This window comes from Chaetodon trifascialis, chromosome 4, assembly GCF_039877785.1.
Source record: "Chaetodon trifascialis isolate fChaTrf1 chromosome 4, fChaTrf1.hap1, whole genome shotgun sequence".
NCBI classification, from domain to species: Eukaryota; Metazoa; Chordata; class Actinopteri; order Chaetodontiformes; family Chaetodontidae; genus Chaetodon; species Chaetodon trifascialis.
The window spans coordinates 28,954,580-28,968,788 of NC_092059.1; the positions used below are offsets into that span (position 1 = coordinate 28,954,580).

Consider the following 14,209-nt stretch of genomic DNA (forward strand, 5'->3'; position numbering starts at 1 on the left):
ATGTTAAGTGTAGATACTTCTACAGTTTGTACAGTACTAAAAGACGTCTTAACTCTCCCAACATGTGGATAACTTAAAATGCTAGAACAGGATAATAGAATCTGAATAAATGTCAGTTTTGGGGTCAATGGTGCAAGAATGTTTAAGAAGTGCTGATGTATGCTATTAGTGCAGCGAAAAGTTGAAGCTGTAGAAGCTGGTCAGGACAGCATGTGAAGATGTGATCAGCAGTTTAAGTTTAAATACATCAATATAACATGTATTTTTATTTTGTTGCTCTGTGGTCATTGCTGTAGTTTTGCTTTATTTTGTCTCTGGTGCTATGATATTGTTGCTGAGGGATCACTTAGTGTCTACATCTGCTGTGGTGATACTACACTGAACTTTAAAGAGGTTACTTGGTCAGGCTAATAGTAAGGTTAGCAGTTTGTGATGTCTCATCACTTGGGTTGTTGTCTGTTAATGAAATTCATTAGTTACAACTGGTGCTCTTTTCAGCTTTTTACTGGTGTGCATGTGGATGACAAAGACTTCAGACAGGTTAACAGTGAGCAGCTGGATGGAAGGAGAGATTATGACACTGAGCCATTTGTTTTTGGACTGAAAATAATTCCACCCACATCCTGACTGCATGCATGTTCACGTGTAGAATAAGTAAGTGACAGGTGTAGTATCATTTTCTATTTGTATGAAACCTGAGTGCAATTTACATTATTATGGCAGAAGCGGTATAATAAATAAATATGATCCATATAAGCGAGGGGTTTTAAACCTGCAACGAGCTCAGCTGCTGCTGACTTTCTCAGAGCTGATGAGAAAATCTTACAGTCGTGTTTGAAATAGATGTCTGTCACAATCAGTGGCTGTCAGTACTTTCACTGTGCAGAGTGTTTGGTTTTATCTTCTAACCTCGACAAGCGGGTTAGTCGCTGCTCTGTGCACACAAAAGGACTCTGTTTCAATAAAATAAGGAAAAGCTGGTTTTACAGGAGAAAAACAGGCAGCATAGAAACGTGTGTAAATTCTGCAGAAATGCACATAACCTCAGTACGTAAGTGCATTTCATTGCACCGATTGTTGTCTGGGTGCTGCAGAGTGACATCATGTTAACACACCACAGTTAATTAGAACAATGATGATGAAAAGAAAATCTTAAAATGTTAAGCAACCGAATTTGCATATGAATTGCTGCTTGTTGTTTTTTTCTTAATTGGAAAGGAGGCTGTGATGCACAGGATTAATGAGCTCCAGTAATCTGACATCTCTGTCCAGTCTGGTGTGGTTATTCTGTAGCAGCCTGGTGTCATTTTCACTTGAGTGCCATGTGTAATGGCACTGCACTCTGGCACAGCACTTCTCCAATCAGAGGCTGCAAATTTCTCAGTGTCCTGCTGTCTTCAGATGGCTGCAGGGTCTTAATGAACTGATGGAGAAGCTTTTCATAATAAATGCAGTGTGTGTGTGTGTGTGTGTGTGTGTGTGTGTGTGTGTGTGTGTGTGTGCGTGTGTGTGTGTGTGTGTGTGTGTGTGTGTGTGTGTGTGTGTGTGTGAGAGAGAGAGAAATAATGTGATGTATATATATGTATATATATATGTATATATGTGTGTGTGTGTGTGTGTGTGTGTGTGTGTGTGTGTGTGTGTGTGTGTGTGTGTGTGTGTGTGTGTGTGTGTGTGTGTGTGTGTGTGTGTGTGTGTGTGTGTGAGATGAAGGAACATGACACCCAGTGCAACAGTGATTTTAATAGTTTTTGGACACCAGTGAAGCTCTGTGGCAGGACAGTCATTAGGGAAATGAGTTGCTGCTTTGGGTCTTCTCGTGGCGTATATTGACAATTGGGAAATGATGCCAGACTGATCCTTTAATATATTCATTCAATTCTCACCAAGGTAAAAACATGAAGTGCATCACAAAGCATTTTTTCTAGCACAGGCGTGCCACTATTTGGTCAACAACGACAACAACAACCACAGAAAATGATGACAGCAATGGGCATGTTATCTTTATGAGCAAGTCACAGCATGCTACAGTCAGTACATTTCAGTACAGTTCATTCTGATCTTTACTGGGATGATGAGCACACTATGAAGCTGTGATGGCAGCCGTTCCACACATGTTTCTCAGAGCTGGGGTCCCCAGGGTTCAGCTGATTGACTTATCTTCCCCCTCTCATTCTTCCACTCCTCTTCTCTGTATATTAAAGCTGAACTGAGGCCATGTTGGCTGGTAATATGAAGTGTAAATATTTGAAGTGACTGTCTTTCAGTGTCTAGATGTGTCTCACTGGGCCATGTTGTGTAGTTTTTCTCATTCTGTTTCTTACCAACACATCCAGGTACCATACTGCTAAATAACGTAACGGTAGAACACAGTTTTGGGCTTAATTTTCCAAATGTTCTTAGTTCAGCACAGAAAACAGAAGTGTAGAACATTTTTGTCATTATTTTGAAAACTGTAGACATTAAACTTTGCCTTGTTGGCCATTATATGAACATTTAGAGGTTCAATAAAAAAGGAAAAAGTCAAATGTCTATTGTCAGATATACTACAAAAGGACTCTGACCTGCATTTTCTAAAAAGACAAGCTTGGACTCTTTGAGTGACTTTTTAATTCACTAAACGACAAATCTAATGACTTCTTAGACCAAGCTCACTCTTCTCCCTTGAAGAACAGTTGTTTAAGTGCTTTTAGCCATTAACCCCAAGAAATTATTGGTATTGGGTAGCTGACAAGTCCGATCCCAGACTTATATTTACCAAAAAGCTAAATATGTATGATTAATGACCTCTAATACCAGCAGCAGCTTCAGCCCATTTTGCCCATTCCACAGCTACTTCATCCAAACACTAAAGGTCCTGATTCCAAACTATTAAGATGATCATCTTAAATTATTGATAGAATGTCTAACTGGGAGTGTGGCTGACATGAAGGGATCCACTAGAGAGAACACATATCTGTTGGAGTTGTTGGGACTATAGAGAGTCAGTCCACTTGTGGTTGTACGGACACTGGTCTACAGAGAGTAAACAACTGACAACACCAACCAAGTTTAATCCTACCTTCAGCAACGTTTGTCATTTTGATGAGTGAAAGTGGTCAGTGCTGGCTCAAATGAGAAGCTGCCCCCTAAATGTTTGGTATACTGCTCATTGCAAATAAGAGCGGAGCATCTGCAAATATTGATGTCTTTGGGGTTTTGCAAAATCTATGTATTTTGCCGAACTAGGTGTTAGAACAGAGTCAATGGACCAAATATTTTCACGTTCACACAGTCTGATTTCCACTCACACGTGCATGGAAATGCTTGCCTTGTAAAATCTGGCTGTCATTAAAGAGCAGCACACTGCAACACCAGCGGGCTGAGGCAGACTTAACACAGCATGTTCATTTTATCCACAGGCTGGACAAACTCCTCCTATCAAATCCCATTTCGATTTTTAGAACATCCTTTGAGAGACATACAAAATTATTGAACACACTTATCACACTAACCTCTAATGCGATGGGCCTTGAACCGCTTCTCTTTGGAGAGGCATTTGAAGTCAGATGGTAGTGATGATGATGATGATGATGATGATGATGATGATGATGATGATGATGATGATGATGATGATGATGATGCTGCTCGTAGCTGGTTTTCCAGGTTTGGGTCAGTCAGCCTTGAGTGGAACCGAGTCTTTGCAGAGTCACTTTCAGTCAGTCAGTCTCTGCTCACAGCAGTAGGTTGTCCCAAACAGTGATGCAAACTTCAGAGCACGTCTCCTCAGGATGGGAAACCCCTCAGGAAACCTACAGTTTCTAGAACTCCAGCAGAGGGAGGTTGTTATACCCAGCTTCGAGCTCATTGTTGCTTTGCTGTTCATTGATTTCATGATGTTGGTTGTCAGGTACATCAGCTGTTTCACACAAAAAGTGTAAAAATATGTTCAGTTCCTTTGTTTACTTTTGAGGTCCTGAAATGTCTTGCTAAATGCCTGAAGGAGTTTTGCACATTTTTACTATTAGCTATTAGGTCGCTCACCACAAAACTTGTCTGCGTCATACTGTCTCTGTCTGAATGTGGTCTTCTGAAAGCTGCTCCAAAGTCCTTTGAAGAGGGTTAACTTTATCCTTGTGCATTTGTCCTTGTAGCTCATCCGTTTCGGCATGTTTCGAGCTGTAACGCTATATATTGGCTTTAATCATCACTGTGACGGCGTCCCCACGAACAAACTTTTTTTGTTGTTTGTCTTTCAATGTTTTTGTTTTACTTTTTTGGTATTTGTGAATTACTCGTGGGCCTGATCAAATGGTCTCATGGACCACATATGGCCTGGAGGCCGGAGGTTCCCAACCGCTTTTTTAACCAGTACTGATCCATTAAAATATGCTTGGATCAGTCAGGACAGGACATCTCTAGATCAGATTTTTTTCTCAGGGTTTTTACCCTGATAATTACAGATTCACTGTTTCACTAAGTATAATTCCTAAGGCCTGGAAAGCTGCTCATGTGTCACCTTCGCAGGAAGGAGAGGTAAAGCTAATTTGATTAGCAAATGTCACAATGTCACAGTTGTCACAGTGTCTGCTTCGTTCTTGATTCGTATTAAATTAAACTTACTTTAAACTGAGGTCCTGAGTCACTGTGGTCACTAAACAGCCCGTGGCACTTCTTGTTATAATAGGGGGGGGTGCTCGCTGACATTGTTGAGTATCTTGTTTCACATATTAGTGCCAGAGTTGCAGTACCTGGCTATTTGCTGAGGTGTTGTTAGCTGCAGCTTTAGACTAAGGTAGTATAGCCTCCTCTGAAAGTCCCACAGTTATCTAAAAGATAGATTTCCTCTTCCATACATGTCAGTGTTTGTCAGTATTCAGATATACAAAAGCTAGGTACTTTAATTGCATGCGTCCCAGGTTGACAGTATCAACATTAACACATTCGTGACCTGCTAAAAGTACCTCTGCTGCTTCAGCAGTGTTTGTCTGGTGTTTCCTTTCTCTTAGTTGTAAGTTACAGATTAGCTGTCATTTCCGTGCATGTGTGTGTGCAGTGTAGGAAGTAATTGTTACGATAGCACACACACAGAGGGAGGTGTCCCTCCCTCTTTACCTCAAACTGATGTATGGTGTTCTGGTGCAAAACAGCTGCTGTGCATCATCCAGCTTGGTGCTACACATTAGTGTTGCTTGAGGTGAGGCCCCCCCTTCACTGAAGCACTTTGAGTATCATGATAAAACACTATTTAAACTGTGTTTTTTGTCCTTGTTGAGCTGTATGTCTTGTTTCCTATGCAAGTGCATGGAGTACAAACTGAAGTCAAATTGCTTGCATGTGCACACAAACTTGGCCCATAAAGCCAGATCTGATTCTGATTCTGATGTCACTTTTCAGATTCAGACTATTCAGAGAAGTATATCAAATGTCAAGGAAGCTCAAAATGGAGCATTTGTAACTAAATAGGCATTGATTAAGTGTTAATTATATTGGTAGTCTTTCAATCAGCTCCTAAAATGCAGTCAGTTGCTGTTACTTTACTCACATGCTGTTTCTTTACTTATTATGATCTTATGTTCCTGTTTCAGATGCTGGGTTTTGAGACATTGGTTAGTGTTTAGTCACAGAAGAAAAGGTCCAAACACAGAGCACTGCTCTTACCTGGGCGGCTCCTCTGATGTATGAGTGACACTCATTAGGCACAACTGCTGTTGGCACTTGTCAAAATGTCTACAGAGTGATGTAAGAGGTTGTCTGTTATAAAAGAGACATAGGCTTTAAGCACAGCAGGGTGGCAAAAGGGTTTAAGTATCGAGAAAGGCAGAAAGGATGCATTTACTTCAGCTACTGAGTGTGCTGAGAATGTCCTCAAATAGTCTGAAAAAAGGCTTGAAATTGACTAAACAGTCTGTCTGACTGAACAATGTTAAATCGTCTCCATCCATCCATCCATTATCTAAACCGCCCATCCCTTTCGGGGTTGCGGGGGGCTGGAGCCTATCCCAGCTACAATGGGCGAGAGGCAGGGTACACCCTGAACCGGTCGCCAGCCGATTGCAGGGCGTTAAATCGTCTCATTTCTGAAATTTTTTTCTGAAAACACAGATATGTATGTGAGAGAAGGACCTCTCAGTGCAGTTAATCTGTGGTCCACATGTCCAAGTGAGAGCAGAAGTAGACCTTCTAATGTGATGTTGTGCCAGTAATCCTCAGTCAGTCTCATGTGGACATTGTTGCTTTGCCTTGGTGTCCAGCATTATCAGGGCTTGTGTGCCATGTAAAACCATATGGATTAGTTCAGTCAGGAAGAAGTTGGCAAACGTATATAAAATATCTATTTTGCTAACCACAATAAGCTCCTGATCACGTCAGACCGACTGTTTTGTTGCTTATGAATTTGTTTTCATTTGTTAGAAGCAGATTGTATTTAGGCTGCTTTCAGAAGATACAGTCTCACTTAACTTTTTTCAGAAATTACTTCACTCAATGCTTTTCATATATCTAATCACGATTCCTCTCACACCATTGTCTCCTAACGCAGTAGAGGATTCACAGCTACTAATTTCCACTAGATAACCAGTATGATTCAGTGACACTGGAGCAGCCACCCCCTCTGAGCTGGGAAATTCATCGTCGTCTTTTCATTTTTTTTTTCGTCAGTTTGTAAAGATGTTCAGATCTCAGATTCGGTATTTCTCAGTCTGTCAAACACTATCTTTGTTTCAATACATTAACACCAGCCTGCTGGATGTCTCTTTATGTGCACCATCTAATTTTACTCTCATTTTGAGATTTTTAGATCACACACCTCAAACACACACTTCAAACACATGTCATTGTGATTATTTCTGAAAACATTCACAGTATAATTAAGGATGTAATTATTATTATTGTTCTTATTATCATAATGATTATTAATATTATTCAAAGCTTTAAACATTCATCCACAACTCTGGCAACATTGATAGCATCCTATAATATATTTATCAATTCTTGTCACTTGTGTATCTTTGTATATTTTTCATAAATTCTTATAAAATACTTGATAAGCAGCTGTTCTTTAGAGATATGCTTTTTGTATTCTTTTGTAGCAGTCACACCTTCACACACTCACCTTTTTCTGTTTCATTTCTTTCTTTCTTTTTCTCCCCCCCTTCTCTAATACTCCTTTACCACCGTAATAGCACTAAGTTACATACAGTCAGAACTGTCTCCACTATGCTTCAACCTGTCCCATTTTGCTCATGAACTGATTATCAGCCCCTTACAAACTGGTGCTCTTCTGAGGGTCTGGGAGCAGTTTTTTAAGGGATCAAGGCAACAGTGCTCCCTCCAATGCATTTTTTAATAAACTATTTTTTTATTCATCTCCCTTCATATAGTTTCTCTTAATTTTCTGTCTTTCATCCATCAACCTCATAGAGTCACACACACACTGTATTCACTATTCTTATATTGTGTTTGTTTGAAAGAGAACTAAAAAAATAAATATTTGTTGTGATAGACTTTACTTACTGATGAGTCCAGCATTTGTTAGCTAACCTCCATAGTGTCATACACCGTGGTTGTTTCAAAGCCACCGCCCTCACATTATAATAAGAATAACACATACAGGAAGTGTTGTGTCAGTGACAACAGTAGCTTTATATTTTGTGTTGCAACAGCACCAAACATAGCAGTTTGACTCCTGCTGTGACAATGCTCTGCTAAATAATCGTTAATAAGGTGATGTCATGCGTCAGGGATTGCCTGCATGTGTTCTGTGTGTGAGTGTGAGTATAGTTCCATTGTGTTTTGTGTAGAAATTATTTTATTTTATCCATTTATTTATTCTTTCATTCATATTTGTGTTATATGTTGTGTGTGTGTGTGTGTGTGTGTGTGTGTGTGTGTGTGTGTGTGTGTGTGTGTGTGTGTGTGTGTGTGTGAGAAAGAGAATACAACAGACATGATTTTCCTGTATTGACCTCTGGGCACTATCCTTATCAAATGAAGGTCCACAGTTCTGATGTGTGTATTTAATGTGTGTCTCATTGCATTTTTGTAGTATGGAAAAGGCTTGAGGAAACATGTTCTTTTTTATTTTCGTAGTATCTCTTCAGTCTTCAGCCTTTCCATCCATGTTTCTGTGTGTCTGCCTAGTCCCACCTCATGTCATTTCTCCATCAGGGCAGCCTCCTCACCAAACCTCGTTGCAAGCCGTTCCCAGATGCCACCCAAGTATCTGACTGTGCGGTATGTCCCAGCCATTCTCAAGGGAGGGGTGTCTCACTACAATCAGGCTTCACCCCTCCCTGCCGCTGTGCTTGCTGCCATCAGTCCTGGTCTCTTCTTTTCCAAATCTACATGTCTGTGTTATTGTCTCTTCAGGAATGAATAGGTTTCAGTGTTTATTGAAGTGTTCTTTCATGCCTGTGGGAGCTACAGTTGCTGCAGCATACTGTACAGCTTGAAAAGTACCAGGGTCATCTGGATGTAGTATCTCAAAGTTTGGTTTTACTTGGTCAGGTTTTAAAATATCTTCTGTTGTTGAGGTTCAGGCCTGAGTCAATGTGATTTCCTTTTCCTCCTTGACTTTCAACAGGTTGTCCGTCTCCATGCTTGCTGGTTTGGGTGTTGTGGTGTCTCAGCTTGTGATTTTCTAAGTGTCTGTGCAACCACTGTTGTGCCCTCTGCCCTTTCTCTGATCATTTTACTGTATTTCCTCTTGCATCTTTGGTAATTGGGGGGTTGACTGGTGCTGGGACTTTCTCCCAGGCCTACATCATTTCCAGTATCTCTTTGGGTTTAAAGGGTCAATAATTGCATAACATGGCTGAAAACTGCTGCTGCTCCGCTCTGACAGACTCTACAAACTTGTTGGATTTCTGGCTACTGAATTGGTTTAAATCCTCTCTAAATAATAATAAGATTACAACGCGTCTGACTACATATCCAAGTGAACAAAACGATGATGAACCCAGGGTTCAGTTCCAGGGCTTCCTTCGTTCAAACTCAACCTGCATGCTCCCACAAGCTGAAATTAGGCAAATCTTAGGCAAATCTGCTGAGTGCAGTCAGTGACTGTGATGTGCTAAAAAGATGAAGGAAGTGTTCTGTTGTAATGTGGGGGAGCTCCATGCTATAGTTAAACATGTACATATGATGGTTCGTTTATAGGCTGATTCCTGTATATATATATCATATTGTGAAACTTAAAATGCATCATATTTCACAATTTATGTAAAGCACATTTCAAGTTCAACATTTACATTTCACAACTGACATGATACAGTTACACAGTTTCACACATGGTCACTGCCCATGCTCAGAAACACTTCATGTGAGGAATTCCCCTATCGGCAGAAAGGTCTGCTTTAGTGACAGCTAATTTGTGTGTAGAAAACCAAAGCTGTGGACACTTGTTGTCTCTGGTGTTTTCATTAAGATGAAAACAGCATCTAATGTCTGACCTTTGACGTTGGTGTTTGTAAAAATCCCTCTTCAGTCCTCACTACATGAATACAATCAACCTACTGCCACATTTAAAATATAGTGAAAGAATTGATGTAAAAAGTTTGTGTTGACGCTGCAGTGGTGTGTTCACAGTCAGGTCGTTCCAGCTCACTGAGAACCCTGCTGCCAGAGTTCTTAGAGGAACATACTGCTCATCTTACATCACTGCAGTAGCTACCTTTGTGTCAAATACACACAAAGAAAAGAAATTAGTGCTTGTATGTGTACAAAATCTATTCAAATATTTCTGTTTTTCAGGACAGAAAATGCAGAGGCACAAGCTCTAAGTGAAATGTCATCCTTAAGCCTTCCACTTATGACTGTTCTTGTCTTTTTTTTTTTTCAGTCAACTTTTACAACTTTATGTATTCTCTTGTTGTGGCCCCAGATGATTACACACTCTCCCATCAATGTAGCCGCTGTCATTAACTTCACTTCCACTGAATGAGGCTGACAGGAGACAAGCTGCAGCCCTGCAACTCCCCCTAACAATTTGCTCTTGTCAAAGATATACAGGCTGTTTAATTAGCTAGAACATGAATAGTTTGGGATTAGAGGTTAAGAAATAATAAATGCGAGCTTGATAGTCAAGAGGACACACACAGGAAACTTACCTCTGAGTTAGAAATGTCTGGAGTCCCAGAGGCTCCCTGGCTCCATAGACAGCAGGCTAAGAGGTCACACTTAATTTGTCTGGCAGACGGCAGGAACACCACCTGGGAGAGAAAAGTTAATATTCATCTTTTCATTTCTCTGTACCAAAAGAACATTCGTCTCTCTTATCTCTGCAGCGGGGGTAGTGATGAGGGTGAAAGTCTGCTGCCCTTTTGCTTGTTTCTGAACAAATGCTGAGGTGGGAAAAGGTGTTAAAAGGTTGCAGAAACAGAACATGTTCTCTCTAGCTATGCAATATGCAGTTTTTATTTCCTCCTCGATTTGATAAAGCCTGTATGTGTATGTTCCAGGCCAATGGTCCAGATGAAAGTAAACGCAGGAGTAGCATTTAGCTGTCCCTCTAAACTCCTTTTGTGCTGTAATTAAGTGCACGCCATAGCCTCTCATTGCAGCAATTTGCATTTCCAATTAATGCTTTTGTCAGCCATTTAATTAAATAAGATACTATTATGAATCTGATTGATATCAAAGTTGCTTACAAAAGGCTCTCACCAAGGAGCAATGGGAGTCACAGAGCAGCAGGGCCTTAAGGTGCACAACACAAGCAAGTCAAAGCTGGGTACAGCTGGAATGGCAGGGTATTCCCCTTCAAATGCAAAGCAGGTTCACCAGTGGATTATCCAGAGATAACACCTGAAAGAAGGCTGTGTCTGCCAGATTTTATTCATTGTCCAGAATTATCTTTGTAATGAAAATGGCCAGGCTTGAGTTTGGAGTTAAAAAAACCTTGTTTGCTGTGACTTCTTTTGCCCTGTGACGAGTCATTCTGTGCCGTAATGACTGTGTCCCCCCTCTGTTTTAGCTCTCGATGCTCTTCACTGAGGAGTGTGATAAGGTGCGGGACCTGATGCATGTTCATTCCTTCAGCTACGACTTCCACCTGCGAGTGGTTCATCAGTACTTGGTCGGCTGCCATATGACACTACGCCAGGGCTACCAGCTCACAGACTTCCTAGACGACTTCATCTCCCATCACCCAGACATTCCCAAGTTTGGCCGCAACCACGTCTTCCAAGGTGACTTTGGTGTGAAGTTCCAGTGTGGATGTCTAGAATAACCAGCAATAGGTAGATTCACTGAAGGCTTTGTGCTGGAAAGAGCAAACTATCATCCAAATGACTCCATCAGAAAACCATGTGATAAACTCACAGTGGATAGAGAGGAGAAAGTTAGCTATTGCTAACTTTAGCTCCTCTGCAACAAACTGATTTTTTCTGTCTGATCAGGTAATTCATAAACAAGCCTCATAGTGTGGCCAAGCATTTCACTTTTCACTTGGTACCTGTAACATATTTACATGGGCTACCCTGCACTAAAGGTAAGTAATGGTACTTAAAAGCTAACAATCCTGCTTCCGCCACCATCTAGTAGTTGGTGCATGCCTTGTCCCCACCCTCTGCAGAGCAGCTCTTCACTCTGCTTTACAACATTACATGATAACTGGGTGGTCAGCAGTTCGATATGTCAACCCATTGAGATCAGTGCAGCAGTGCTTTTCCTCCATACGTGATTTTGGTCTTTCAGAGTAAAAGTGTATGTGGTAATTCCATATTCCACAGGGGATACACCACTAACAACACCATCACTATAAATCTGTGGCTCTGGCCGTTTTGATTGCCATTGGTGGACAAATTCCACTTCTGTATTTCACTTTAAAAGTTTTCTATACTTATTTCTCAGTGACCAAAAGAAAATATGGCTGCTGTGGCTCAGGAGGTAAAACGGTCGTCCCCCGATCAGGAGGTCGGTGGTTCGATCCCTGGCCTCGGCAGTCCACATGCTGAAGTATCCTTGGTCAAGATACTGAACCCCAAAACTGCCCCCGATGCTGTGCCATTGGGGTGTGAGTTCATATGTACGTTGGGTAAAAGCATCTGCCAAATGACTAATTGTAATTGAAAATAGTTTCTCTGCCCTACATATGTATTTGTGTAACAGCCCTGCTTTAGTCTTGCCAGGAGGTCTTTCTGAGTCACTGAAGAGATTAAAGATAGATGTTTGCATATAGATAAATACATTGGTATTTATGTCTTCACATGAAGGGTTTTCAAGCTCTGTGGGTGGGCGGGAAGAACTGGGATATCTTGTGATTATTTTTGTGACCGTCTCTGATCCTTGGACTCATCAGGGAGCTTCTCCATCTCCACGGGGATGATAACAGCTCACCAGCTGTACAACTACATCACTGACCACGCCAGCACCTACGGCATGAAGCCACTTCGCATGTCCAAGACTGCAGTCACCACTGACAACAAGAAAGGGACGCCTGACCTGCATGAGTACGCACTAGTAGCTCTGTGGAACAGGTAAAAATACATCAGCATCACAGAATGATTATATTCTCCTGACAGAAGCTGCTTCATCTAAACTGTCTCTTTCGTCTTTCTTGCTTTAGTTCGGGCTCTTACAAGGATCTGGAAGGCCTGCACCACCACGATGACTTTGACGTGTCCCTGGTGGTGTGCCATAATGCTGCTCCATTTGAGGAACAGTCAGATGGGGAGAGGCATTTGTTGAGGTAAAGAGAACAGATTAAAGAAGACTTAAAGAGTAAAATACTGAGTGATAATGACGCTCAGTGGGGAGACCAGAGCACAGCACTACTGTGACTCTTACAACATGAAGTCTGGGAAGAGGCTATTTTACACTGTTTTCCTCAAGTTCATCACACTTCAATGGTGTACACTGTTTTCATGCGATACATGCAGGGTGTGTATTTCATTTTCATAACGTGTTATGATTCATCCATTTTGCTGAAAATTAAGAGACAGCATTTGCAAAATATCACTTAAAACGACTGCTTCTCTGTTGTCTATGTGACTGTTTGAAGATATCACTGACTTGTTTTTTCTGAAATTTTACTGATTCAGCTACTAATTTAGTGATTGAAATATGTGACAAAGTCTTTAAAATAACTGACTGAAAAGAATCTCAGGACATGAAATAAAATTCAATACCAATATTGTGTACTTACTACTTGAGGCCACAGTGGTTGCTGTTAGCAAAAGTTACAAAGTCTCATTTGATGGTTGAAATAGCCACACGACATGTTAATTAATGTGCATGTACTCATTTACAGCAGGTTGTTGTTACTTATACAGCCAACATACAATATACAGCAATATTTCTGTGATAGACCACATACTTTTATTTGTAGGTTGCGGTTCTATGTGATCATGACCAGTCAGAGGGAGCTCTTCCCCCGCCTCACTGCTGACATGCGCCGTTTCAAGAAGCTTCCTCAGATCCACCGTGATCCTGCTGAACTGGGAGGCCGGCTCCCCCCAGATCGAGGGGAGGCCTGCGGGTCACGTGGTGCTGAGCAGGACCTCTGGGAGGAAACTTCGTCTGAAGCTGCAGTCGCCTTGGCCCCAAGTGATGGCAATGAGTTTTACCCTCTGGCTGGGGGTGGACCAGAGGCTCAGGGGCTGCTTTACCCCTCCCCACTGTTCCCTCTGCTCAACAACGAGGTGGCGTCAGCTCGCAGACAGATCCAGGCCAGTGTGGAGCAGGCCATGGGTCACTGCCGCAGGGACAACCTGTGGAGGAGGCTGTTCCATGGAGAGCACCTGGCCCTGGACAAACTGAAGCTGACCAAGCTGTCGTTCAGCGAGCTGGAGGAGCTGCTGGAGGCTGTGCAGAGCCGCTCGGTGGGAGAGATCGATCCACAACTGGTAATATTCCCACTGAAGCTTTTCATTTCACGAGTCAGAACTCGAAAGTAACTTCTGGGTGCACATATTAAGGTCTGGTGCGAAATAATGTAAGGGTTTAAGGGTTTGGTGTATTTCAACCTGTATCGTACATTGTTTTGGCTATTGGTTCTGAAACATTGTATATGGATATTGTTGAGATGTGGGGACATGGTGACATCTGTATAAAGAGGTCTGATGGAACAAGAACCTTGGTTCTACTCCTCTAAACCTTCATGTTAGCTACACTTAGCTAATCTGAACGGTGAAATGATCAGCTAAACTGCCCTCTGTCACTTCAGCTCTGACCTGCTGCACAGGTGCTGCATAGCTTTAGATTGTGGATACAGTCGCTGTTTTCATGTCAA

General features: G+C 41.7%; 1 protein-coding gene across 5 annotated transcripts in view; it reads left to right on the forward strand.

Moving 5' to 3' along the window:
* Positions 1–14,209, forward strand: part of szt2 (SZT2 subunit of KICSTOR complex) — a 114,599-nt gene that overhangs the window by 95,654 nt on the left and 4,736 nt on the right. For 4 of the 5 annotated variants that reach the window (XM_070960564.1, XM_070960565.1, XM_070960566.1 and 1 more), the window contains 5 exons: positions 8,149–8,214; positions 10,952–11,165; positions 12,278–12,455; positions 12,545–12,667; positions 13,307–13,823. In XM_070960564.1, the coding sequence (XP_070816665.1) occupies positions 8,149–8,214; positions 10,952–11,165; positions 12,278–12,455; positions 12,545–12,667; positions 13,307–13,823 (1,098 nt within the window). The remainder of the gene's footprint in view (positions 1–8,148; positions 8,215–10,951; positions 11,166–12,277; positions 12,456–12,544; positions 12,668–13,306; positions 13,824–14,209) is intronic. The other variant, XM_070960569.1, reaches the window with a different exon arrangement.